This window comes from Rhinopithecus bieti, unplaced genomic scaffold (assembly GCF_001698545.2).
Source record: "Rhinopithecus bieti isolate Rb0 unplaced genomic scaffold, ASM169854v2 scaffold_20101, whole genome shotgun sequence".
Taxonomy (NCBI): Eukaryota; Metazoa; Chordata; class Mammalia; order Primates; family Cercopithecidae; genus Rhinopithecus; species Rhinopithecus bieti.
In genome coordinates, this window is record NW_016810242.1 from 2,973,268 (window position 1) to 3,000,476 (window position 27,209).

At 37.4% G+C, this 27,209-nt stretch overlaps 1 protein-coding gene and 1 pseudogene across 6 annotated transcripts in view; both read left to right on the plus strand.

Moving 5' to 3' along the window:
- RASAL2 (RAS protein activator like 2) overlaps positions 1-27,209 on the plus strand; it is a 405,409-nt gene that overhangs the window by 316,945 nt on the left and 61,255 nt on the right. For all 6 annotated transcript variants that reach the window (XM_017891678.1, XM_017891679.1, XM_017891680.1 and 3 more), the window contains one exon: positions 25,345-25,454. In XM_017891678.1, coding sequence (XP_017747167.1) covers positions 25,345-25,454 — 110 coding nt within the window. The remainder of the gene's footprint in view (positions 1-25,344; positions 25,455-27,209) is intronic.
- Positions 13,899-16,609, plus strand: LOC108541900 (40S ribosomal protein S14 pseudogene; annotated as a pseudogene).

The window sequence follows — 27,209 nt, forward strand, 5'->3', positions numbered from 1 at the left end:
ACAGTATATATATATATATATATATATATATATATATACACACACACACACACACACACATACATATGTGTATGAATATATAAATATATTCATTGTATGTGTATGAAAATGTTATTACCAAAGGTAGAAATCATATAATAATCATGGGGATGTCAGAAAATTATGGCCTGTAGATATTAACTATATCTTTAAGTCATTTTGTAATCAGAAAGGGCATAATTTTAAAATCCTCTAATGATAAATATCTTAGAAAATATATAATTTAGAACCAAGGGTCTCAGAGCAGAGAAAAAAAAAAGAATAAGGTTAGATACAACTCCTCAAGGAAACAAGGTGGGAATTGGCAAATACTGGAAGGAAAAGAGAGCAGGCTTGGTTAGGAAATACTGCCAAGACTCTAAACTTGAAAGAATTGAAGAATGAGGGAAGCCCTCCTCAATCTGTGGTAATTCCTAGAAATGGGCTTGCAGCAGCACTAACTACCGGAGATTCCAACTTACCCTACCCAGGAGAAGAGGGCTGTTTGAGAGAGAGGATGATATACACTCACTTACAGCTCATTCTTATAGATGATGTACCATAAACCCCTTTCGTCTCAAAGCAAAGATATTTCTCTTCAGCTTTAATGAGCAAGGGGAAACACAAGACCTCTCACTTCACAATGAGAAATAAACACTTTGAAGGCCTAATGCCCACTTAAGGGAGCATATAATTAGCTACTAAGTATAACCTCTTTTATAGAAAGTTCTGAAGCCAGAGTGTAGAAAAGAAAATTTGCCACCTTCATGATTAAGCTAGAGTTAGCTATGCAAAAATATATATATATATATATATTGCTCTTCTCAGCTGTACTTATATTCAGCAAGGTATGAGAATTGCTGGTAAACAATAATACCTGTGGTGCCTTTCTACCATAAGGCCCTTTAATTTCATAACCAATGCCGGTACCATTCCGCTGGATTTTTAAATGCTTTGTTTCTTTTATATTGAACATCTACTAATTTCAATTTAAAGAAACTTCATTCCAACAGTATTATTTGATTATAATATCAATACAAAATTTTTTGTCAGATTGTTGAGTAGCTAGTTAAAAAAAAAAAGGCTGTAGAAGATTTGAATAGACATTTCTCCAAAGAAAATATACAAATGGTCAATACACACATGAAAAGATGCTCAATATCATTAGTCATTAAGAAAATACAAATCAAAACCACAATGAAATACCACTTGATGCCCACTAGGACGACCACAATCAAAAAGAGAGACAATAATAAGTATTGGTGAGAATGTAGAGAAATTGCAGTGTAAAATGGTATGGCCACTTTGACAGCTCCTCAAAACATTACATATAGAGTTTGTATATGACGTAGCAATTCTACTTTCAGGTATATACACAAGAAAATTGAAAATATATGTCCACATAAAATGTACACAGATGTTTATAGCAGCATTATTTATGATAGCCACAAAGTAGTCATAACGCAAATGTCTATCAACTGAAGAACAGATATAAAAAATATGATTTAACCATACATATTGGCTTATTATTCAGCCATGAAAGAGGATTGAGATACTGATACATGCCACAACATGAATGAACCTTGAAAATATTATGCTAAGTGAAAGAAGCCATACACAAAAGGCCACATGTTGTATGATTCCGTTCATATGAGATGTTCAGAATAGGCAAATCTATACAGACCAAAAAAGAGATTAGTGTTTCTCATGAGCTGGGTGAGGGAGAAATGGGAAGTGACTGCTAATGGGCATAGGGTTTCTTTTTAGGTAATGAAAGTGTTCAGGAAGTAGACTGTGGTGATGGTTGCACAGCTTTGGGGATATACAAAAACCACTGAGTTGCATCTTTTATTTTTTGATTTTTTTTAGATAGGGTCTCGCTCTGTCACCCAGGTTGGACTGCAATGGCACGATCATGGCTCACTGCAGCCTCAACCACCCAGGCTCAAACGAACCTCCCACCTCAGCTGTGAAGCTGGAACCATAAGCGCATGCCACTGCACCTGGCTAATTTTTTTTTTTTTTTTTTTTAACTTTTGGAGAGATGGGATCTTGCTTATGTTGCCCAGGTTTGTCTCAAACTCCTGGGCTCAAGCGGTCGTCCTGCTTTGGTCTTCTAAAGTGCTGGGATTACAGGTATGAGTCACCATGCCCCGCAGAGTTGCACACTTTAAAAGGGTGAATTTATGGTATATGAATTATATCTCAGTAAAATTTTTTAAAAAGTAAAACACCAGGCTTAGAAGACTTAGGATAAAAAAATTGAAAATAGTATTAACACTTTACTATTGACTATAAATTGAAATAATGTTTTAGATATATTTTAGATATGTAGTATATTACATATTGGCTGCTTATTTTCTACAGTTTTTTTTAGGTAATCATTACTGATACTTTGCATATTTGCATTTTTATACAAACTACCATAATTTGGCCTACTATAAGGGAGATAGTACTATCTACTTTTACTCAAGGATGTAGAAATAGAAGCATAATATTTAGTTTAAAGAGAAAAAAGCTAATTTACAGTAGTGTAATATATGTGGAATATTTTTTAATTTTTGTAAATTATCAACAAATTTTTATGTCTTCATATTTGCATAGCATATGTTATAGTTTTTTCTATAAATTCATACCTGTTAAATTATTTGACCTTTCGTATTTTTAATACAGTCCACCTGTGCCTCTGCATTCTTATAAGATGTCTTATATATGGGTTTGTTTAATGGGATAATGCTGAGATTTCATATTAGAGGAGTGTTTTTATGATATTTGTATAGCAATTAAATTAATATCAACAAATCAGGAAATAGAAAAGGATACTGTTTTGGCAAACATTCTTTCATTCAGTCCTCTGTATTATACTATGTCTTGGTTCTAATGTCCCATGGTAATTTAAACTCAGCTTGCCCCAAACTGTGTTTACTTTATGTTTTTCTTAAAAAATTTTCCCTTGAATTTCCCTTTGTAGAGCTGCACATTTCTTCAGTTCCGAGAGCCAAAACCCTAAGAGTCATAAATACTCTTCCCTTTCTCTCAAATATTGTCACCAGATCTTGTCTACCTCTCTTCAAATTCATTCATTCCCTTTTCCAGCCCACTGCCATTTACTGACTTCACTTATCAGTACTTGTGGTTCCTTCCCTGAACTAGTACCAGGGTCAGCTTCATAAGCATGAGACCAGTGCAGTACACAGGGCCTACACTTAGAAAGACTGTATGCATGAAGTTCAATGCTGTATGGTTGCCATCTCAAAGTTCTTAGTGATTGATCTTTGGATTTGTATTTTCTAAGTGAAGTTAAATGGGAAAATGGAGCATTCGTGGGGACCTTAGGCATGGTACCACCTCCTGCTGCCTTCCTGGAATGAATTATCTGTTGCCCACTTCCCACTCCCTGATCTCATTCAACCTCCCTCTCTCTTCACCCAGACACAGCTGTCACTCTCTGACCCTGGCAGGGACCTTTGCACAAGTGCGAGAAAGATAGGGATTAGACAGCACAACTCATGGTGTCTTAGAGCAGGGCTTGGTAAGGGCAGTCCTTGCCCCTGCCTGTCATCTCCAGGGATGTCTTACAGGTAGACAGAAGCCACAGCTGTGTTGGGGGAGTGGGGTAGGGCGAGGGAGTGAAGGGACAAGCCTCTTGCCTATCTCCAAACCAGGTACATAGTGAGTTGCAGGGGCAGCCACGGGAAGGGAAGAAGCCTCAGCCTCCCTGCATGGTATGACACACAGGTTTGATGGCTGGCATGGTGGAACCTGGTAGCCAGTAGACACCCACTGCTGAGTCATAGTCTGGGGCCCCTGGCACTTCTGAAGGTTTACACTTACCTGTAGTTTTTCCTGGTACTGGAGGAAGTGTGACATTAAATAGTAAATAAAAGGCAGCATGGCAAGTGAAGACAAAAACTACTGAAGAAAGGGAAAAGTTTCCTAATTTATAATAGTAGGTTTAATGACATTGTCTTCCTGCTTTTTGAACAGTACCCCCAGCTTTTCATTTTGCACTGAGCCCCTCTAATTACGCTGCAGGTCCTGTCTAGTACAATAGAGATTCTTAACTCATCTCCTGGTCTCCAATTGCTACTCATCAACTTTAGCCTTCGCTCTGCTACCAGAGTGGTCTCTAAAATCTAAACTCCATCATTACTTGGGCCTCCCTTGCTTAATGTCTTTTAGCTCTCTACGATTCCATGCCCATGAACAAGACTAGTTTCATACATTTTATTTGGCTTGCTCAGTGGTTTCTTCCTCCTCTCTCTTCCTTTCCCCTCCTCTTTCCCTTCATTTGAATGTCTTCAGACAGAACTACCTTTTACGTCAAAAAGTGTCAGTCACCTGCTGAAGGCTTTTGAGTTGAACTTGTGTTGCAGGATGATAAAACCAAAGTTAAATTGGCACTGAGAGCTTTCATTGTCTAATTTTTTACTGCCCTTCCAGACTGATTTCCTAATGCTCAGTATCCTCATTTTAACCCCCAACTCTCTTCAGTCCTGAGTTCCATCTTTACCAAATCTGAGAGTTCCCCAAGCAAGTTTTCTCAGGTCTCTTTACACATTTCTGCCTAGGAAGTTCACCTTCCATCCTTGCTAAAAGTATTCTCATCCATTAAGACTCAATTCCAGTGTTTCCTAACCTCTTCTAGGCAGCATTAACCTTGGCCATCTCTGTCCTTCCACAGGAGTGTACATTTATTCATTATAGCACCGATACTATTATATGGTAGGGTTGTCTTTCCTAGTCTGTGATATTCTAGTTGGTGGTCTCCAGAATAGATTGTGTATACTTCAGAGGATACAGACAATTCATTTGAGGGGGGTGCAAAAAGAAAATATTATATGTTTGATTTTTTTTTTTAATTTGCTCTTTAAAAGTTTCATGTTATTGAATGTTTTATAGTCATACATCAGAAAATCATCTTATAAGTATATTTTATTAGGAAGGCACACTCAACAATATTTATTTCATAGTCAAAATTAATTAATTAATTTTGAGATGGAGTCTCAGTCACTCAGGCTGGAATGCAGTGGTGTAATCTCAGCTCACTGCAACCTCCGCCTCCCATGTTCCAGCGATTCTCCTGCCTCAGCTTCCCGAGTAACTGGGATTACAGGTACGTGCCACCATGCCTGGCTAATTTTTCTATTTTTAGTAGAGACGAGGTTTCACTGTGTTGGCCAGGCTGGTCTTGAACTGCTGACCTCAGGTAATCCACCCACCTCGGCCTCCCAAAGTGCTGGAATTACAGGCGTGAGCCATCCCACCCAGCCAATAGTCAAAATAATTTAGAAACCACTCTTCTGGAAGACAAGAACTGTATCTTATTCATCTCATAACTTCAGCACTGACCTTTTATTTTTCCTAATCTGTTTATGAAAACTGATTTAATATATGGGTGGTATTCATGATTACCCAAAGTATGCACATTACAAAGATATTGACCTCTTATGCCATAGTTTCTTCATCATTAGTTGGTCGTTTTTAATTAATCAACATTGTGTACTGGTTTTTATAAAGGGTCTACAATAAATCTGTTAAGTGAAATAGAATTAAGAAGGATGGAATGTAGTGTGTAGTAAGAACTTCTTTGGAAGTCCTATGAGAATAATGATAGAGAAACTAATGGAGAGTATCTTAGTTTGCTTCTCATTTAAGGTATAATTGAATGTGTAAGAATGTGGTCTGCCTCTCAACTCTTTAAAAGTTCCATGGGGCTGGGCATGGTGGTACATTGCCAGTAGTCCCAAGCTGCTTGGGAGCCTGAGGCAAGAGGCTCACCTGAGCCCAGGAGTTCAAGGCCGTAGTGCGGATGATCATTCTGTGAATAGCCACTGAACTCCAGCTTGAGCAACATAGCGAGACCCCCATCTCTAAAAAATACTAATACTAATAATAAATAAATTAAGGTAAATGGGGAAAAAAGACAATACAGTCAGCAGAAGTGAAGGTGAAAACCTGGTAATCTGTCCTAGCTACCTGGGCTTAACATATTATGCAGTCAGTGAGACAGTTGTTATTCATAAACTTTTTCATTAAAATAAAGTGGTTACAGTTGAAAAAGACCCTGAGCTTTTCTGATCATAAGATTTAGGGCCTGCGTCACCCTGCCTTTTTAACTCTGTCAGAGTGTCAGAACAAAGATTTCATATTATTAGCTTTCAAGGATCTATACCTAGAATAGGCAAAGGAATGATAAAAGAACTGTATTTTTTACTGTTGTTCAACTAGCATCTCACTTGTATGATCAAGAGCAAATTGTTTGACTTCCTCTAACACCTATGTTTTTTTGTGGTAATGAAATACACAAATATTTTAAGATCTTTGGAAGTTTGCAGATAAAAAGATACTATAAGCTGGGTGTGGTGGCTCATGCCTGTAATCCCAGCACTTTGGGAGGCCAAGGTGGGCAGATCACTTGAAGTCAGAAGTTCAAGACCAGCCTAGCCAACATGTTGAAAGACCATCTCTACTAAAAATACAAAAAATTAGCCAGGTGTGGTGGCATGCGCCTGTAATCCCAGCTACTCGGGAGGATCACTTGAACCTGGGAGGCAGAGGTTGCAGTGAGCTGAGATAACACCACTGCACTCCAGCCTGGGCAACAGAGCAAGACTTCGACCAAAAAAAAAAAAAAGGACCAACATATATATTATATATATTAAGGACCAATTTGTTAATATTTTGGTGCCAAATTTACAATGGAAAAACTGCAGTATTACAAACAGTACAAAGAGTATAGTTAGGAAATAGCCTCTAGAAGTAATAAAATATGTCTAATGCAGTCTTTTCAGTAATATATTTCCCTACTTCTTTTCCCCTTCATTTTATCCTTAGGAAAAAAAAGTCCTATCCTGATAGACATTAGTAAGAGTAATGACATTGTTTCACATTACACCTTTTGCTCATGACCATCCATAATGTGGATTTTTGCTACATTTTGTTTCAACAGAGGCAGTAAGAATTTTATCTTTTTCAATAACTAATAGGCTCAAAAGCCCCCCTCCATCTCTGATGCTGTTATTCTTAGAGTCCTATAAATGAGAGATGGAAAACTTCAATTAAATTCATCTAGTCCATCTCCCCTGACAATGAAAAAAATGTATTTCACATTATGTTATCTAATGCTTTCTCAGGCCTTCCATGATAACCTCTGAGAGACTGTCCAATAGGCTAATAGACCTCACTTTGAGGTCTTCTTTTTGACCCATGATTTCTCATTATTATATTCATTACAGCCATCATCCTTAATATTCATACTTTGTGAACTTGAGTGAGATTAGCACAGTCTCTGTTAGTCATAAGAAAATCAACATACTATACTCTATAGAGTATGACATTCAATTTACAATAAAATTTTTTAAAAATCAGTATATACCTCATTATCAGGAACTGAAGTGTTCTACAGAAGTGAATTTTCCAGATACTAAACTTTTCTTCCTTAACCACCAGATTTAGTTTTGTTTTAATAATTTTAAGGGGGTTTTCCCTCCTGTGTGTTATTTCGCTACTTTCTTGAGTGAATTCAACTTTTCTTAATAATTCACGTTAATCATTATCAGCATTCTGCAAATAAGTATTTAGTCCACTGTATGCTAAGCATTACAGAAATACAAAGATGAGCTCAATGTGTTTGTTTTCTGTTTGCCATCAGGAGTTAAGATTCATAGGGCATATAAAATAGGAATAGAATTAATTATAGGTCAAGATAGGGGAAAACAGTAGTATAAATAAACAGTTTACATAATCAGAAGTGTGAGAGACATTACAGTAATCAGGAAGGGTTTTCTCAGGAATTGGTATTTGAAATAAATGATATAAGGACAACTGAGTAACCATGTGGAAAAAGGTAATATTAGATGTATATCTCATACCTTACACAAGAGTAAACTCCAAATGGATTAGGGATCTAAAATGTGAAAAAAAAAAGCATACCTAGTAGGAAACATGGATGAATTCTCTAACCTTAATGCAGGGGAAAACTTTCTATGATGGTTACTGAAAAGCCAGAGGCAATTTTTAAAAATCGATTGATAAATTTGATTACACAAAAGAAAGTTTTTAAATAATTGCATGACAAAAAGTATAAGAAAGTTAAAGTTGAAAGACAACCAATAAATCAATTGGGAGAAAATATTTACAACATATAAGAAACTATTAAGGCCGGCGCAGTGGCTCATGCCTGTAATCCCAGCATTTTGGGAGGCCGAAGCAGGCAGATCACCAGGTCAGTAGTTCAAGACCACCCTGTCCAACATACTGAAACCCCATCTCTACTGAAAATACAAAAAATTAGCTGGGCGTGGTGGTGGGCACCTGTAATCCCAGCTACTTGGGAGGCTGAGGCAGGAGAATTGCTTAAACCTGGGAGGTGGAGGTTGCAGTGAGCCGAGATCGCGCCATTGCACTCCAGCCGGGTTGACAGTGCGAGACCCCTTCTCAAAAAAAAAAAAAAAAAAAAAAAAAAATTAAGGGACAAGTGACTAAGACCCAATAGGAAAACTGAAGAAAAGTTTTCCTGAAGAAAACTGAAGAAAAGACATGAATAGGTAATAGGTAAAAATGTTTCTGAACATATGAAAACAATGTTCAAATTCACTTATAATCAGAGAAATGCAATTTTTTGTTTGTGTGTTTGTTTTTTGAGATGAATCTCGCTCTGTCACCAGGCTGGAGTGCAGTGGCACAACCTTAGCTCACTGGAACCTCCGCCTCCCGGGTTCAAAGGATCTTCCTACCTCAGCCTCCTGAGTAGCCAGGTCTACAGGTACACGCCACCACACCCAGCTAATTTCTGTATTGTTTGTAGAGACAAAGTCTCACCATGTTGGCCAGGCTGGTTTCATACTCCTAGGATCAAGCAATCCTCCTGCCTCATCCTCTTGAAGGGCTAGGATTACAGGGATGAGCCACAGCACCTAGCCGAGAAATGCACATTTTAAAACAACATTTAAGCATTTAAATGTTTAAATGCACATTTAAAACAACATAGAAATATTATTTGACCTTTCAGTCTGACACAGACTATAAAGGATGATAACGATTCAGTTGGCAAGGTTGTGGGAAACAAACACTCTCATACATTGTTGAAGGGAAGGCAAACTGGTACAACCCTTCTAGAGGGGATTCGGCAAGATTACATATACACTTACCTTTTGACCCAGCATCCCATTTCTAGGAATCCAAGCTGAAAGTACATCTCCACCATTATGAAAATACATATACACAGGCCGGGCGCGGTGGCTCAGCCTGTAATCCCAGCACTTTGAGAGGCCGAGACGGGCGGATCACGAGGTCAGGAGATCGAGACCATCCTGGCTAACACGGTGAAACCCCATCTCTACTAAAATACAAAACTAGCCAGGCGAAGTGGCGGGCGCTTGTAGTCCCTACTCGGAAGGCTGAGGCAGAATGGCGTAAACCCGGGAGGTGGAGCTTGCAGTGAGCTGAGATCTGGCCACTGCACTCCAGTCCGGGCGACAGAGCAAGACCCTGCCCCAAAAAAAAAAAAAAAAAAAGAAAAGAAAATACATATACACAAAGTTATTTATGCAGCATTGTTTTTTAATTGCAAAATATTGTAAACAGCCTATATGCACATTCATAAGAGGGCGACTAAACTATATGTAGAAAGTAGAATAGTGGTTCCTCCCCTATCTCCCAAGATGTCCACATCCTAATACATGGAAATTGTGAATATGTTGTCTTATGTGGCAAAAGGGACTTCTGTAGATAGGATTAAGACTAAGGACCTTGAGATAGGAACATTATCCTAAATTATCCAGGTGGATCCAGTCTGATCACGAGACCTTAAAAGCTTTCATAGAGATGCAACATTGCTGGCTTTGAAGATAGAGGAAAGGCCATGAGCCAAGGAATGTGGGTGGCCTTAAAAGCTTGAAAAGGCATAAGACAGATTCTCCCCTAGAGGCTTCAGAAAGGAATGCAGACCTGCTGACACTTTGATTTTAGCCAGATGAGACCTGTGTTGGAATTCTGACCTACAGAACTGTAAGATCATAAATTTGTACTGTTTAAACCACATTTGTTTTAATTTGTTAAAATGGCAGTTGAAAAATAATACAGTGGAAAACTGGTGAAATTAGAATTAGGGCTGCGTTTAGGTGAGTATAGTACCTATGTTAATTTCTTAGTTTTCATAATCATACTATAGTTATATAAGAATAACATTGGGGAGGCTCAGCAAGGGAAAACTCTATACTATTTTTCCAAATTTTTTGTAAATCTGAAATTACTTCATATCTAAAGGAAAAATAACTAAGGATTCCTTCCCTCCTCAGTGTCCTTTCCCCACTCTACCTCATTTACATCCCCTTAAAAAGTTGCCATGTCGTCTTGTTATTTGTGAATTTCCAACCAAGCTTTTAACTCAGTGGTTCCCAAACCATATGTCCACATAAAGACTTGTTTGTAAATGTTTATGGCAACTTTATTTTTAATATCCCAAAACTGGAAACAACTTGAATGTCCATGAGTTGACAAATGGTTAAACAAATTTTGGTGTACCCTTACAGTGGAATAAAAAGGAGGAAACTATACATGCAACAGCATGCATAAATTTCAAAAACATTATTCTAAGTGAAGAAAGACTACATACTGCATAATTCCATTTATATGACATTGTGGAAAAGATAAAATTATAGGAACAAGTCAGATTAGTGGTTTCCAGGGGCTGAGGGTGAGAGGAAGGGATTGACTGACTACAGAAAGGCATGAAGACTTTTGGGGTGATGGAAATGTTCCTTATCTCACTTGTATTGGTGCAGCATACATTTATCAAAACTCATCAAACTATACATGCAAAAATAGTGACTTGTGTTTTGTAAATTACACCCCAATAAACCTGTTTTAAAAGAAATGTTTTAAAACAAAATACATAAAAAGTTGGACATAAAAGGTTTGAAATAATGTAACAAGAAGGTAATAAAAATCTGACATGACACATGCATGAAAATGAATCTCTAAGAATATAGTTAGTTAATAAAGTTTGCTAGATATCTTCCATTGGTCCCTCTAGCAGATCTTAACATGTCAATATGTGTTTTAACATGTTATAACATAATACCTATAATATTATATAATATGTGTTTTATATTTTAACAATAATTATACGTAATATAGCATAATGGCATCAATGTGTCAACATCAGTTATATCTGATTAATGGATATGTGTTTATTAATTTCTGTGCTTTGTATGTTTAAAAGTTTCATAGTAAAAGTTTTAGTTAGGGCCGGGCGCGGTGGCTCAAGCCTGTAATCCCAGCATTTTGGGAGGCCGAGGCGGGCGGATCACGAGGGCAGGAAATCGAGACCATCCTGGCTAACACGGTGAAACCCCATCTCTACTAAAATACAAAAAATTAGCCGGGCGTGGTGGTGCGCGCCTGTAGTCCCAGCTACTTGGAGGCTGAGGCAGGAGAATGGCGTGAACCTGGGAGGCGGAGCTTGCAGTGAGCCAAGATCGCGCCACTGCACTCCAACCTGGGTAACACAGCGAGACTCCGTCTCAAAAAAAAAAAAAAAAAGTTTTAGTTAGCTTAATTAAAAAAATAACATTGAATGCTTGTTAAAAATGTAGATCACTGTGTCCCAATCCCCAATATTCCGATATATCAGATCTGGGCTAGAAAAACAATTGTGATTTATGACAGAACCTTTTCTCTTTCCTTTTGATGCTTAAATTTGAAAAACAAAAAACCTGCTAGAGGATAAACTACCCATACTAAAACTAAACTATAATGCACTTTGCAACTATTTCTTGTTTTGTTATTCTTGTCATCTACAGTTTCCCTTCCTGTTTGGACTTCCAAATAACCAGAAGACAAACTAAGTAAAATATAAAGACTAGAAAGTAAACTTTAACGTTTTCAGTTACTCTTCTCCTTTTTCCTTGTTAATTTTTTAGAATTACGTTTTAGTCAACATTTAGTGAATATCTACAAGTTCCTAAGTTATATTAAGAGAGCAAGGAAGGGAATTATTTATATATGACACAGCTTTTTTTCTCAGGTATTTACAATCCATAATAAAACAAACTAAAATATGTAAAATACATAGAGATTTTAATTTACTAATAAACTAAAATTTGAAAAGCAAGAATGAAAACAGTTCTCACCTGGGTCCTTTCTAGTTGACAAGGTGGCATTTTCGTACTGTGAATCAGGTAACATTTTGAGAAATTGCCATTTAAAAATACTTAACCACTTAGAATTGCTATAACATTGTCCTTAATCCCTGTGTGGTCACTGATGTGAAAAAATCTCAAGCAGAATTAAAGCAGGGTTTTGTTGCACATCCCTACATTTTTCGTGTGAAAGGTGATGACATGTTTCTCTGTCTCCACTTCTCCCTGTCTTAAGGGAACACAGCAATACTAGGATGCTGGCAAGGCAGTGTCCCTTATTACCGCCACTGAGGCTTCTGAGAGCAGTTGCATAGCAGCAGTTTTATTTCAGTTACCAGTCATTCCCAACTAGCCAAGTTCAGTCTTCAGGGAATACTCCAGTTTGCAGGTGGCCAACAACTTCAGTTATCATTGTCTTAACATTTACCAAGCTCCAGAGAAAGGCAATATTTGGCTTTTTCTTTCACTGACTGTTGCTAATTTTAAGACTTATTTTGAAAGAAAATAATGAGTACCAATTAAATCATTTTAGTTGTATCAATTGCTATGACAATATAGCTTTTTTTTAAAAAAAAAAAAAGAGCTTTTACTATTTTAAGACTTGTAAATGGTAGCAACAGCATTTCAAAAAATTGGATAGAGTAGGATTTGTTTTGAGTGTTTGATTAGTATGCTTTCAGATTAGGTTGGTGTCAGAAGGATGAAATCAGTTTATTTACGTTCTTTCTTTCCTTTGTTTCCATTTAGACTGAAACATTCACACTCTTCCCATTTTTATAAGGCATGGATATCATAACTGAAAGAGAAAAAAGCATTTTCTCTTGGTATCCATCTATTTTAAATTTTATATTTGGATTCTTAAATTTTATACTCAGTGACCACAGAATCAGTTTTACATATAAAAGCCATTTCAATAAGGTTTTGATTTTACTTTAGTTTAATTATATAGCTAGGAATCCTTGGGGCAAATTCTTGTAAGTCAAATGCCACACTAGCAGTTTTTTTGTTTTTTAGGTTTTTTGCGGGTTTTTTTCTTTTCTTTTTTTCCCTCATATTTTGAATTGTCATATTATATTTCTGGCTGTTTATGATACATAATTCTATAATAAAGTATATGTAGAAGTTACAAATAATACATAAGTTATGTTATAGTACTTAAAGTATTTGATGTAGAATTAGAATGTCGAGAATTCATACAGCACAGTGGTTAGAAAGGAGGGGTTCCAGTGTGGGGCTACGTAGACTCAAAGTTCTCCTCTGCCATTTAGCATCTGTGTGACCTTAGTAAAGTCATGTATCTTCTGTATTAGTCTGTTTTCACGCTACTATAAAGAACTACCTGAGACTGGGTGATTTATGAGGAAAGAGGTTTAATTGACTCACAGTTCCACAGCCTTAACAGGAAGCATGACTAGGGGGCCTCAGGAAATTTACACTTATAGCGGAAGGAGAAGAAGGACCTTCTTCACGTGGAGGCAAGAGAGAGCAAGCGGGAAAGTGCCAGACTTTTAAACCATGGGAGGTGGTGGGAGAAGATTGCATCATGGGAGAGGATTTCCCCTATGCTGTTCTCATGATAGTGAGTGAGTGAGTTCTCAGATGATCTGAGGACACACTGCATATGATTTTTCAGTTCTGAAAGCAATTTTTGAGCCCCTACTAAATACCAGGTATCAGACCTGCCCTGGGAACACAAAGATTGCAGGGTTTAGTGAGGATGACACATAAGTGGACATGCACTGTGCTAAATGTAAGGCTATCTCTCTATAAAGCACAGAGGAGGGGCACATAATCTAGGGCAGGATCAGGTAATGTCAAAAAAGACACCCTAGAAGAGATCTTTCCTCAACTCTATCAAAAAGAATGATTCAGCCAGGGAGAAGGAAGAGAATATGAGCAGTGGTAAACATGCATGGTGAATATAGAGAATTACAGGTGTTTCAAGTTAGTGGAGGATGAAGTATGAAGTGGAATGACCAGGCATCAGGCTGGAATGGTAAGTCGTTACCAGATGATACTCTAATATAGGCAGAACTCTTACCAGGTCCATTCTTAGCTGCTTTTAGGTACCTTTGGGTTAATTATCCATCCCTTCACTAGTCAGATGGATCCAGGGCAGAAAGATTTCATGGCACAAAGCATAGTGACCTGAATATGTAAGGAATTGCTCAGAAGGGGGCAATGGGCAACTGGGCTTGACATGTACTTTGTTGTTTCACAGAAGAGGATAATGCGGGAAGGCTCATTACATGGTTGGTCCAGGATGGAGGGATAGTAGAAGCCAAGCCAAGCTTGGAAACAGTGAATTTTTTTGTGGTTTCATCCTGTACAGCTGCGTAGTCTTCCTAAAGAGCTTCATCATGGCACCAGGAAAATTGACTTAAACATTGTTTTAATTTTTATTTTGGATAGCTAATCATTAAGAAAATGGAGGGTATTGGTAATTGAATAGCGTCAGATGATTAGCTGCAGAATCTAGGGAGAAAAGAGAGCAGGAAAAAACAAGGGACAGGGAGAAAATAAGGTGGTCCAGAAAGTGAAGGTTTTTGTTAGGTTCAAGAGTAGATTAATGTGGAGAAAGAGATATATGAAAGACATGTGATTAGGGAGGAAATCAGAGAAAAAAATATTGCTGTTTAAGATGTCTGAGGATCTCTGAATGATGATAAAATCTGGTGTGTAGATAGAACAGTGGGTGGCTGAAATGTAGAAGAATGAAGCTGGATCCTCATCTCTCACATTATACAAAAATCAACTCAAGATGGATCAAAGACTTAGTCTGAGACCTGGAACCATAAGAATTCTAGAATATAACATCAGAAAAACTGTTCTAGACATTGACTTAGGCAAAGACTTCATGACCAAGAACCCAAAAGCAAATGCAACAAAAGTAATGATTGATAAATGGGACCTAATAAAACTAAAAAGCTTCTGCACAGCAAAAGATATCAGAATCAGTAAACAGACAACCCACAGAGTGGGAGAAAATGTTCGCAAACTGCATCTGCCAAACAACTAATATCCAGAATCTACCAGGAACTCAAACAAATCAAGAAAAAAAACAAATAATCCCATCAAAAAGTGAGCAAAGGACGTGAATACACAATTCTCAAAAGAAGATATACAAATGGCCAACAAACGTGAAAAAAAAATGCTCAGCATCACAAATTATCAGGGAAATGCAAATCAAAACCACAATGAGATAACCACCTTACTCCTGTAAGAATGACCAGAATTAAAAATCAAAAAATAACAGATGTTGACATGGATGTGGTGAAAAGGGAACACTTTTACACTGCTAGTGGGAATGTAAACTAGTACAACCACTATGGAAAACAATATACAGATTCCTTAAAGAACTAAAAGTAGAACTGTCATTTGATCCAGCAATCCCACTACTAGATATCTACCCAGAGGAAAAGAAGTCATATGAAAAAGACGCTTGCACACACTAGCACAATTCACAATTGCAAAAATATGGAACCAGTCTAAATACCTATCAGCTAATGAGTGGATAAAGAAAAGTATTCCACACACCGTGGAATACTACTCAGTCACAAAAAGGAATGACATAATGGCATTTGCAGCAGCCCGGATGGAGTTGGAGACCATTATTCTTAGTGAAATATCTCAGGAATGGAAAACCAAATATTGTATGTTCTCACTTATAAGTGGAAGCTAAGCTGTGAGGACACAAAGGCATAAGAATGATATAATGGACTCTGGGGACTTGGGAGGAAGGGTGGGAGGTGGGTGAGGGATAAAAGACTACACATTGTTACAGTGAGCTGAGATCCGGCCACTGCACTCCAGCCTGGGCGACAGAGCAAGACTCCGTCTCAAAAAAAAAAGACTACACATTGGGTACGGCTATACTGCTCAGGTGATGGGTGCCCCAAAATCTCACAGATCACCACTAAAGAACTTTTCCATGCAATCAAACACGACCTGTTGCCCTAAAACTATTGAATAAAAATTAAAATTTAATTTTAAAAAATGAGTGGGTGGAAAGACGACATACAGAAATGGCACACCTCAGGTGGCTGAAGGAGAGAAACGTATTTGGTGTCTGCCATATTTTTGCAACCTTCAATGACACTTTTGTCCATGTCACTGATCTTTCTGGCAAAGAAAAGATCACCAGTCATCTGCCGTGTGACTGGTGGGATGAAGGTGAAGGCAGACCGAGATGAATCCTCGCCATGTGCTGCTATGTTGGCTGCCCAGGATGTGGCCCAGAGGTGCAAGGAGCTAGGTATCACTGTCCTACACATCAAACTCTGGGCCACAGGAGGAAATGCGACCAAGACCCCTGGACCTGGGGCCAGTAGGCCTTCAGAGCACTTGCCCACTTGGGTATGAAGATCGGGCGGATTGAGGACGTCACCCCTATCCCCTCTGACAGCACCCATGGAAAGTGGGGTCGCCATGGTCACAGTCTATGAACAGGACTCCTCAAACTATTTTCTGTTAATAATTTGCCATCATGTTAAAAAAAAAAAAAAAAAAAAGAGTGGGTGGCTGAAGGGGAGGATACTGAGTAATGAAGTCCAGGAATTATGAAGCTAGGGTACTAGACATCACTATTTGGTTATTTTCTAGCATGGTGTTAAGAGACAGAAAAATATTACAAGCTAGAGGCTAAAGTTCTTAATGAATAAAAGAAAGTGAAAGAGAGATTGAAACATGAGAGCAGCAAAGAGAGATGAAGAATGCTAAATCAAGATGGTATGTACCTTAAAAAATATGCATTTACTCCAAACCATGATTTCATGGAAGATCGATTTGGAAATAGTCATGGTAAGCTAGATAAAGTTCAGCTACCTCTTCCTGGGTACCACTGAATATTGGGTAATGGAGAATGAAAAAACTTCAACTAAATAGAGCTCTGAGAGAAACAGTTTCTCAGGTTAAAACCATGCTTCGGCTGGGCGCGATGGCTCAAGCCTGTAATCCCAGCACTTTGGGAGGCCGAGACGGGCGGATCACGAGGTCAGGAGATGGAGACCATCCTGGCTAACACGGTGAAACCCCGTCTCTACTAAAAAATACAAAAAACTAGCCGGGCGAGGTGGCGGGCGCCTATAGTCCCAGCTACTCGGGAGGCTGAGGCAGGAGAATGGCGTAAACCCGGGAGGCGGAGCTTGCAGTGAGCTGAGATCTGGCCACTGCACTCCAGCTTGGGCGACAGAGCGAGACTCTGTCTCAAAAAAAAAAAAAAAAAAAAAAAAAACCACGCTTCATTTACCTCAAGGAGATGGCCACAAAATTTTGGAAGGTTTCACTACCTCCAAGAAGTGTTACTGACAACTCTGTACAATCTTAACCTTTTCCTTATCTGTGTTCCTAAATCAGCCATAATTTCATGTATATATTTGTCAAGGACTTACTAAAGTTTAAACATTGTGGTAGATTTTAAGGTAAATATAACATTATGCCATTCTGTCAAAAGTTTAAATGTAAGACTTCTTGTTTCCAGATAGAAAACCTCAACTGTAATTTATGAAATGCTGGGGCTTTGTGTGGCCAAGTCTGAGAGATAAAAACTGCAGGGGTATTCATTAATGGGGAGGCCCCAATTTTAAAAAATTTTACCTCCTGGAGTCCTACCATGTTCTCAGAGTGAATATCTGAGAAAATTCCCCTCATTTTTCCAGCAGGGAGAAGGGAAAGGAGCCATTTTGAAATGCATCAGAGTTCTCTCTCTCTCTCTCTCTCTTTCTCTCTCTCTCTCTCTCTCTATCTCTCTCTCTCTCTCTTCTTCCGAGTCTTGCTCTTTCTTCTTTTCCGAGTCTTGCTCTTTCTTCTTTTCTTCCGAGTCTTGCTCTGTCTCCCAGGCTGGAGTGCAGTGGCACGATCCCCGGCTCATTTTTGTATGTTTAGTAGAGATGGGGTTTCGGCATGTTGGCCAGGCTGCTCTCAAACTCCTGACCTCAGGTGATCCGCCTGCCTCAGCCTCCCAAAGTGCTGGGATTACAGGCTTGAGCCACCGCGCCCGGCCCTGTTTTTCTTAACAAGGTCTGCTCTCAGAAGAAACTAACCAGAGCCTAACTGATAAGAAGGAAGGGAAATCCCCAATTCCAGCCCTCTCTAGCCATCTCCTTCCACCTAAGTGGGGTGGGTGAGGTGAGGGGCACTGAGAAGCACTTACGAAGTTCACAGTCCACAAACACAGACTCATTAAAAGACTGAGATCTAACAGGACTTCAGAATGTTTTCCCCCGCCTTACTACTACATTACTAAAAGCCTGTTTACTGCAGTTCCTCTCACCTAGTACAGCATATCCAGCTAGCAAGAAAAAAATTACTGAACATACTGAAAGGCAGAAAACACAGTTTAAAGAGACAGAGCAAGCATCAGAACCAGCCTCAGATAATACTGAAATTATCAGATCAGAAATTTAAAACAATTATGATTAATATACTAAGAGCTCTAATGGATAAAGCAGATAGCATGCAAGAACAGATGGACAATGTAGGAAGAGAGATAGAAATTATAAAAAAGAAACAAAAGGGAATGCTGGAAATCAAAAACACTGTAGCAGAAATGAAGAATGCCTTTTATGCGCGTATTAGTAGACAGGACACAATTGAGGAAAGAATTTCTGAGCTTGAGGACATCTCAGTAGAAACTGACAAGACTGAAAAGCAAAGAAAAAGCAGACTACAGAAGAAAAAAAAAAACAGAACAGACCCAGAGGAACCTTAAGTACATATTACTAAGTGAAACAAGCCAATCTAAAAAGCCTGCAGTATGATTCTAACCACAGATGCTCCTTGACTTACAATGGGGTTATGTCCAAATAAGCCCATTGTAAGTCAAAAATATCCTAAATTGGAAAGTATTTAACATCCTGATAAACCCATCATAAATCAAAAAATTGTTCAAACCATCTTAAATGGGGGACTATCAATGTATGACATTATAGAAAAGGTAAAACTATGGAATCAGTAAAAAGATCACTGTTTGCCAGAGATTGGGGTGTGGGAGGTGCTGCGGGATGAAGAGGCAGAGCACAGAGGATTTTGAGTAGTAAATGTGGTCTGCATAATACTATAATTGTGGATACATGTCACCATGCATTTGTCCAAACCTGTAGAATGCACAACACCAATAGCAAACGCTAAAGTAAACTATGGAATATGGGTGGTGGTGATGTCAATGTAGATTCGTCAATTGTGACAAATATTCCAATTTAGTAGGGGATGTTGGTAGGAGTGGCTATGCATGTATAGAGGGAAGGGAAGGAACATTGGAAATCTTTGTATCTTTTATTCAGTTTTGCTGTGAATCTAGAACTAAGTTAAGAAATATTCTCTCTGCTTCTATCTTCTGAAAGACATTGTAGAGAACTGGTATCATTTCTTCCTTTAATATTTCATGGAATTCACCAGTGGAACCCATCTGGGCCTAGTGCTTCTGTTTTGTAAGGTTATTAATTATTGACTCAATTTCTTTAATAGATATAGCCCTATTCATATTGTCTATTTCTTCCTGTGTAAGTTTGCAGATCGTGTCTTTCAAGGAATTGATCTGTTTCACCTAGATTATCAAATCCCTTTGTACCATTTTAATGTCCATAAGAACTATTGTGATGTCCCCTCTTTTATTTCTAATATTAGTCATTTGGGTCCTCTCTATTTTTTTCTTAGTCTGGCTAGAGACTTACAAATTTTATTGTTGTTCATAAGGAACCAACTTTTGATTTTATTGATTTTATCTGTTAATTTATTGTTTTCAATTTCATTGGTTCTGCGCTAATTTTTATTTCTTTTCTTGTGTTTGCTTTGGATTTAATTTGCTCTTTTTTTTCTAGTTTTCTAAGGTAGAAACTTAGTATTGGGTTTAGATCTTTCTTTTCTAGTATATGCATTCAATGCTATAAATTTTCCTCTAAGCACTGTTTTTACTGCATACCACAAAATTTTGATGTTGTGTTTTCATTTTTATTTCATTCAGTTCAAAGTGTTTCTTAATTTCTCTTGAGGTTTCTTTTTTGATTCATGTGTTGTTTAGAAGTATGTTGTTTAATTCCCACATATTTGGGGGTTTTCTAGTCATCTTTTATTAGTAATTTCTAGTTTAATTCCATTATGGTCTGAAAGAAGACATTGTATGATTTCTTTTCTTTAAATTTATTAATGTGTGTTTTATGCCCAGAATTGGATCTGTCTTGGTGAATGTTCCATATGAGCTTGAGGAACCTCTCTTCTGCTGTTGCTGGATAAAGTAGTCTATAGATGTCAATTATATTCAGTTGATTACATGGTGTTTTGGAGTTCAACTATGTCCTTACTGATTTTCTGCCTGCTAGATCTGTCCATTTCTGATAGATAGGTGTTACAGTCTTCAACTATATAGATTTATCTGTTTCTCCTAGCAACTCTTACCAGTTTTACCTCATGTCTCTTTACACTCTGTTATTAGGCATATGTACATTAAGGCTGTCTTCTTGGAGAACTGACCCATTTATCATTATATAATGCCCTTCTTTATCCTTAAGTTTTCTTGCTCTAATATCTGCTCTGTCTGAAATTAATATAGCTATGCCTGCTCTCTTTTGATTAGTGTTGGCATAGTATATTTTCCCATCCATTTACTATTAATCTTTATGTGCCTTTATATTTAAAGTGAGTTTCTCGTAGATGATATATAGTTGGGTCTTGTTTTCTGATCCAAACTGACAATCCCTTTTAATTGGTGTATTTAGACTATTGACGTTCAAAGTGATTATTGATTTAGTTGGGTTTCTAACCATATTTGTTAACTGTTTTCTATTTGTTGCCTTTGTTCTGTGTCCTTATTTTTGTCTTCCACTGTTTATAACCTTTCACGATTGTAATTGAATGACTTATATGATTCCATTTTCTCTCCTTTATTAGCATATCAGTTATGCTTATTTTTTAAAAAAATTTAGTGGTTTCCCTAGAATATGCAGTTTTTTAAGTTTATAACTAACCCAAGTCCATTTTCACATAACACTATACAACTTCATAGATAGTATGAGTACCTTATAATAAAATAATCTTAATTCTTCCATCTTGTCATTTGTATCATTAATATTCATTTCCCTTATATATAAGTATACATAAGCATATATATGATATGTACATAAGCATACATACATAAGCATGCATAATTAAATACATTGTTGTTATTACTTTGATATTAAATCAATTAAGAAGAAAAGCAAAAGGTTGTTTTATTTTCACTTATTGCTTCTATACTCTTCCTTTTCTTAAGAAGGTCCAATTTCTGACCTATATTGTTTTCTTTCTCTCTAAGGAACTTCTTTAAACATTTTTTGCAAGGCTGGTCTACTGGCAACAAATTTCCTCAATTTTTTCATGTATGTGAGAAAGCTTTATTTTGCCTTCACTTTTGAAGGATAGTTTTGCAGGTTATAGAATTCTAGGTTGGTAGTCTGGGTTCTTTTTTTTCCCTCTCAACACTTTAATATTTCACTCCATTCTCTAGTTTGTATGGTTTCTGAGGAGAAGCCGGATGTAATGCTTATTTTTGTTCCTCTGTACATAAGGTGTTTTTTCCTTCTGGCTTCTTTAGGATTTTTTCTTTATCTTTGTTTTTCTGCAGTTTGAAAATTATATGCCTCAGTGTAGTTTTGGGGGTTGGGATTTTTTTTCTTTTAGGGGGTTTTTTGACATCTATGCTGCTTGGTATTCTCTGAGCTTCCTGGATCTTTGGTTTGGTATATCAATTTGGGGTAATTCTCAGTCATTATTGTTTCTGATTTTCTGCTATTTCTTTCTCTTTTCTCCTTTTGGTATTCCCATTACACATGTTACGCCTTTTGTAGTTGTCCTGTAGTCTTTGGATATTCTTTTCTGGGTATTTTTGTTTGCTTGCTTTTCAGTTTTGGATGTTTCTATTGATATATCCTCATGCTTAGAGATTCTTTCCTCAGCCATGTCCAGTCTACTGATAAGCCTGTGTATAAATTTATATTTAGTGTCTAAATTCTGTATTAAATAACAAGTTCCTTGAGGGCAGAGTTTGTGTTTGATTTCCTTACAACTCCTAGTAGAGTTCTCTACAACAAATAGGCATAAATTTTATTAAATACAGTGTATCATATTATGTCATATGAGGTATGATATAATATGTGCCACAAGGCTGGACGTGGTGGCTCACGCCTGTAATCCCAGCACTTTGGGGGGCCAAGGCAGGTGGATCACCTGAGGTCGGGAGTTCGAGACCAGCCTGACCAACATGGAAAAACCCCGTGTCTATCAAAAATACAAAATTAGCCAGGTGTGGTGGCACATGCCTATAATCCCAGCTACTCGGGAGGCTGAGGCAGGAGAATAGCTTGAACCTGGGAGGCAGAGGTTGCAGTGAGCCAAGCCGAGATTGCACCATTGCACTCCAGCCCAGGCAACAACAGTGAAACTCTGTCTCAAAAAAAAAAAAAAAGTGCCACAAAAAAAGTAGAATTAAATTACTAGATAAGTGAACGTCTACTAATACTGTCTCAGTCAAATGCTTAACTGCATTTTTGTTAGAAATGTATGTATCATTTTTGGTCGACTCCTTGGCCTGGATCTCAACCTAGGTTTTTGAAACAACACTAAGCAATCCTATTACAATTCTATAAACTTAAGCCTGGTTTGCTGACTACATCTGTTAGCAGATGTGGTGACTCATTCTGATTGAGTCATAGAAAATAGTACATAAAGCCTTTGCCTTTATGTACTAATGACTGTGGCTAAAGACAGTGACTCTCCCTAATGACACCAAAATTGTACAGTTGACCCTTGAACAACATGGGGGTTAGAGATACCACCCGCTGTGCAGTTGAAAATTTTCATGTAACTTTTGACTCTCCCAAAACTTAACTACTGTTAGCCTACTGTTGACTGGAAGCCTTGCTAATAACATATACAGTCAGTTAACACATATTTTGCATGATATATGTATTGTATGTTGCATTCTTAAAGTAGTAAACTAGAGAAAAGAAAGTGTTATCGAGAAAATCATAAGAGAAAATACGCTATTTACTATTAGGTGGAAGTGAATCATCATAAAGATCTTCATCCTCATCATCTTAACATTGAGCCTCTTTCCTTTGCCTTCAGTCAATCTCTACATAATAAGCTGGAGTGAAAAACAGCCTAGGGTATTAGGTCTGTGTGATATATACTAGGAGTTTTTACACTTTCTCCTTGGGTGGCCAAAACAATAGGATATAGCATTATAAGTATTTTCTTTCAGTAATCTAAATAGTTCTGCTTCTGATTGGGTACGTTTGTTTTCATTTTCCTCTAATCAAAGGAGCAATGCCTGCATGTTTATAAAATACTTGGCTTGGTAAAACACTGTAGCAGTCTATACTGACGTTCACCAAGTATTTTCAGTTCCCTTTCTGAGTACCTGGTAGTACTGTATATCCCTTCCTCCATTAAAGTTAGATATGGTCATGTGATTGTTTTGTCAGTGAAATGAGACCAAAATTGACATGAAACTTTAAGAGCTAGTACATGTACATAATTTGCTATTTTACCTTTATCCTGCTGCAAAAACTGTAGAAGCCCAGATAGAGAGCCTCCCTTAGCCTAAGTTCCTGAATGAGGACAGCATAGACAGGAACTCCCCCGCCCCGCCCCACCCGCCAGTTGACCTGCTCATGGACATGTAACATATTTTATGCCACTAAGATTGGGGGGTAATTAGATAAGCATAACCTAGCTTATCCTGATAAATATACCCTTCACCCCAAAACAGTGGGCTTTGGTAGTTACTAAAGGAATATAAAAGATTCGATATGCTAATATTGGCCTAATATTTCTTTTTCTTCATTACAGAAATGTTTATTGTACACAGCTTATATAAAATGATATTCATCCCAAGATGATTAGAAAGAGTCATTCTCCATGTGTCAAAATATTTTTCTTTGAATTAGAATCTTTGCTTGAGATATTTTATTTTATTTTATTTATTTGTTTTTGAGTTAGGGTTTCATTCTATTGCCCCAGCTGGAGTGCAGTGGTACGGTCATCACTTACTGCAGCCTTGAACTCCTGAGCTCAAGCAATCCTCCCACTTCATCCTCCTGAGTAGCTGGGACTACAGGCATGTGCTACCATGGCTGGCTAAATTTTATTTTATTTTATTTTTGTAGAGATAGGGTCTTGCCATGTTGCCCAGGCTGGTCTTGAATTCCTGGCCTCAGGCTATACTCTCACCTCAGCCTTTTCAAAATGCGGGAACTATAGGCGTGAGCCACCATGTCTGACTGAGAAATTTTAATATGCTTCTGTAAGATTCCTTTCACCTGCCAATGATAGAATTGTAAATTTCTTGAAAGTAGTGACCATCATTCATTTTTGCATTTATTCTTTTATTCAACAAACTTTTGTTAAGTGCTCATTATTTGCCAGGAGCAGAGTCAAGGAAGATGTTCAGGGAACTCTAGATAGTTTGATAAAACTGGCAGGAGGCAGGCAGGGGCCAAAGACTGTAAAGCACTTTGTTAAAGTCTGGAAGCTTTAACAATTTCATAAATGATCTATACTTCATTTTAAAATAGTTTATCCAAATTCGTTACTTAATTTTACAATGCCATATCCAAGGTGACACAGACCGAGTTTTAACACTTCCGAGACCACCAATACATTATATTTTACAACTTAGTTAACTCCTTTTTACATATCTTAGAATAAAGCTTTTTCTCTTCTATCAGTATCTTTTAATTTCTCCAGTGCACCAAGTACCTTCTCACCTGGGGGCCTTTGCACATGCCATTTTTTCTTTGCCTGTTTTCCCTTAGTTTGGGAAATCACTAGAAGTCGTTTGTATTGAAATTGCTGGTACCATCTTCATAGAAAGGAATATATTTGTCTATGTTATATTGTTGTGCTTTTGGAAACCTACCAGTAAAATTAGAAGTTTTTTTCTTCCATAACTAATATAAACATTAAGAAATAAGAAATTAGGTGCTATTGGAAAGTTTAATTATCCCAATTCTCACAGAAGAAAATTTTCTCATCACATTGCCAGGTGGTTTCAAGCAACTCTTATTTACAAAATTAAAAAGCTTAAAAGCTAAGTTCCATTTCTGGTCTTTATTGTAAAAATCTAAATACCTTTTGCAGAGATAGGGTGGAAGAGTGACATTCCCTTTTGGTTCTCTCTCCTATCACCTTCTGCCTTTCCTTCTAGGGATTCTTCAGCAAGCGCCTGAAAGGCTCCATCAAGAGGACCAAAAGTCAGTCAAAGCTTGACAGAAACACAAGCTTTCGGCTTCCATCCCTTCGCAGTACAGATGACAGGTAGGAAGTTAACTTTCTTAAAACAAAAAAAAGCAGTTTGAGAGTGAATTTTGTTAAGGCATTTTGGTCTGTTCTGAATTTGAATCAATGACAAATAGAAAATACAATGAAAATTGACTTTTATGTCATGTTCATATGAAGGCAAGATGCAAAATATTGACTCAAATACCCAACCAGTTTAAGAATCTTATAATATTGGAGAGTTTGTGGATACTAATTTACTAATTGGAGAGTTTGTAAAAACTAATTTTGGCCGGGCGTGGTGTCTCAAACCTGTAATCCCAGCACTTTGGGAGGCCGAGACGGGCGGATCACGGGGTCAGGAGATCGAGACCATCCTGGGTAACACAGTGAAACCCCGTCTCTACTAAAAAAATACAAAAAACTAGCCGGGCGAGGTGGCGGGCGCCTGTAGTCCCAGCTACTTGGGAGGCTGAGGCAAGAGAATGGCATAAACCCGGGAGGCGGAGCTGAGATCCGGCCACTGCACTCCAGCCTGGGCGACAGAGCGAGACTCCTTCTCAACAAAAAAAAAAAAAAAAAAAAAAAAAAAAAACTAATTTCAGGGTCAGTTAAGCTGTTTCTATAGAATCAAGTTATAGTGGTCAGAGGTGTATCTTTTGTTTTGTTTTTGGTAGAATGACTATAAAGAATAATGATTATGATAGCTAAACAATTTTAGCACTGTCACAGAATGCTTCATACATGTTATCTTGTTTCATCTTTATAATAACCCTATATGACAAACACTATTAATATCACCATTTTATAGATGAAGAATCTGAAGTACAGAGAGGTTAAATAATCTTGCCCAGGGTCATATAGCTAGTAAATAGCAAAAATGGTATTTGAACTTGGGCAGTTTGGCTCCATAGTCCATGCTTTTTACTGCTATGTTCTGTATGTATAGCATATGAGATTGGCCTTGTTGGTTTGCAATTGCATCTAGAAGACGTGTGCTGAAAAGGAAGCCTGGATGGATTTCAATAATTAAGACGACTAGCTTGAGTAAACCTCAAATGTATAGCTCCCTAAGGATAATATCCTTCAAAAATCATTGAATATGTGCTGATCATTTTTGACACATGATGTCTCGATAATGTTCAGAATTTTGGAAGTAGTGCTTGTGGTATCAGCATCAGCACATCATCGCTACCCCAATATTTATTAAGTACCTACTCTGTGCCACACATGTTAAATGTAGTCTCTCATGTAATACAACAACCCTAGATACTATTATTATCCTCATTTTATAGATGAGAAACTGAGGCATAAAACGTTTGAGAAACTTGCCCAGGGTCACACAGCTAGTAAGTAGTAGAGCTGGGATTTTAACTCAGGTCTGCCTCTCATATTTGATACTGTTATTTATGTTTTACTTTTTTATTTTTCCAGTAAGTGACTGTTTTTCACTTATCTACCTAGAAAACAGAAATAAAATTATAGATTTTCCAAGCAGATGAGTACTGTCTTTATTTTGTAAATGAAGGGACTTGATGGGGTACTACTGCTTTATTAGCCCTTCTTGAACTACATTAAAGGTGCTCTGTGAAATTTGCAAGTCAGCCCAATTTGCAGTATATTTATTATCTCTTTTATACCTCTTTGTTTTAAGGTAATCATAAAAAAGATTTTTGAAATATTTTTCTTAGTTTCCTATTATTCTATAATTTTCATCATTCCAGGAATTCAAAGCATTTTATTAATGTCTCAAAAAATAGAATAACAATTTTTTTCAGATTATTGATTCTTAAG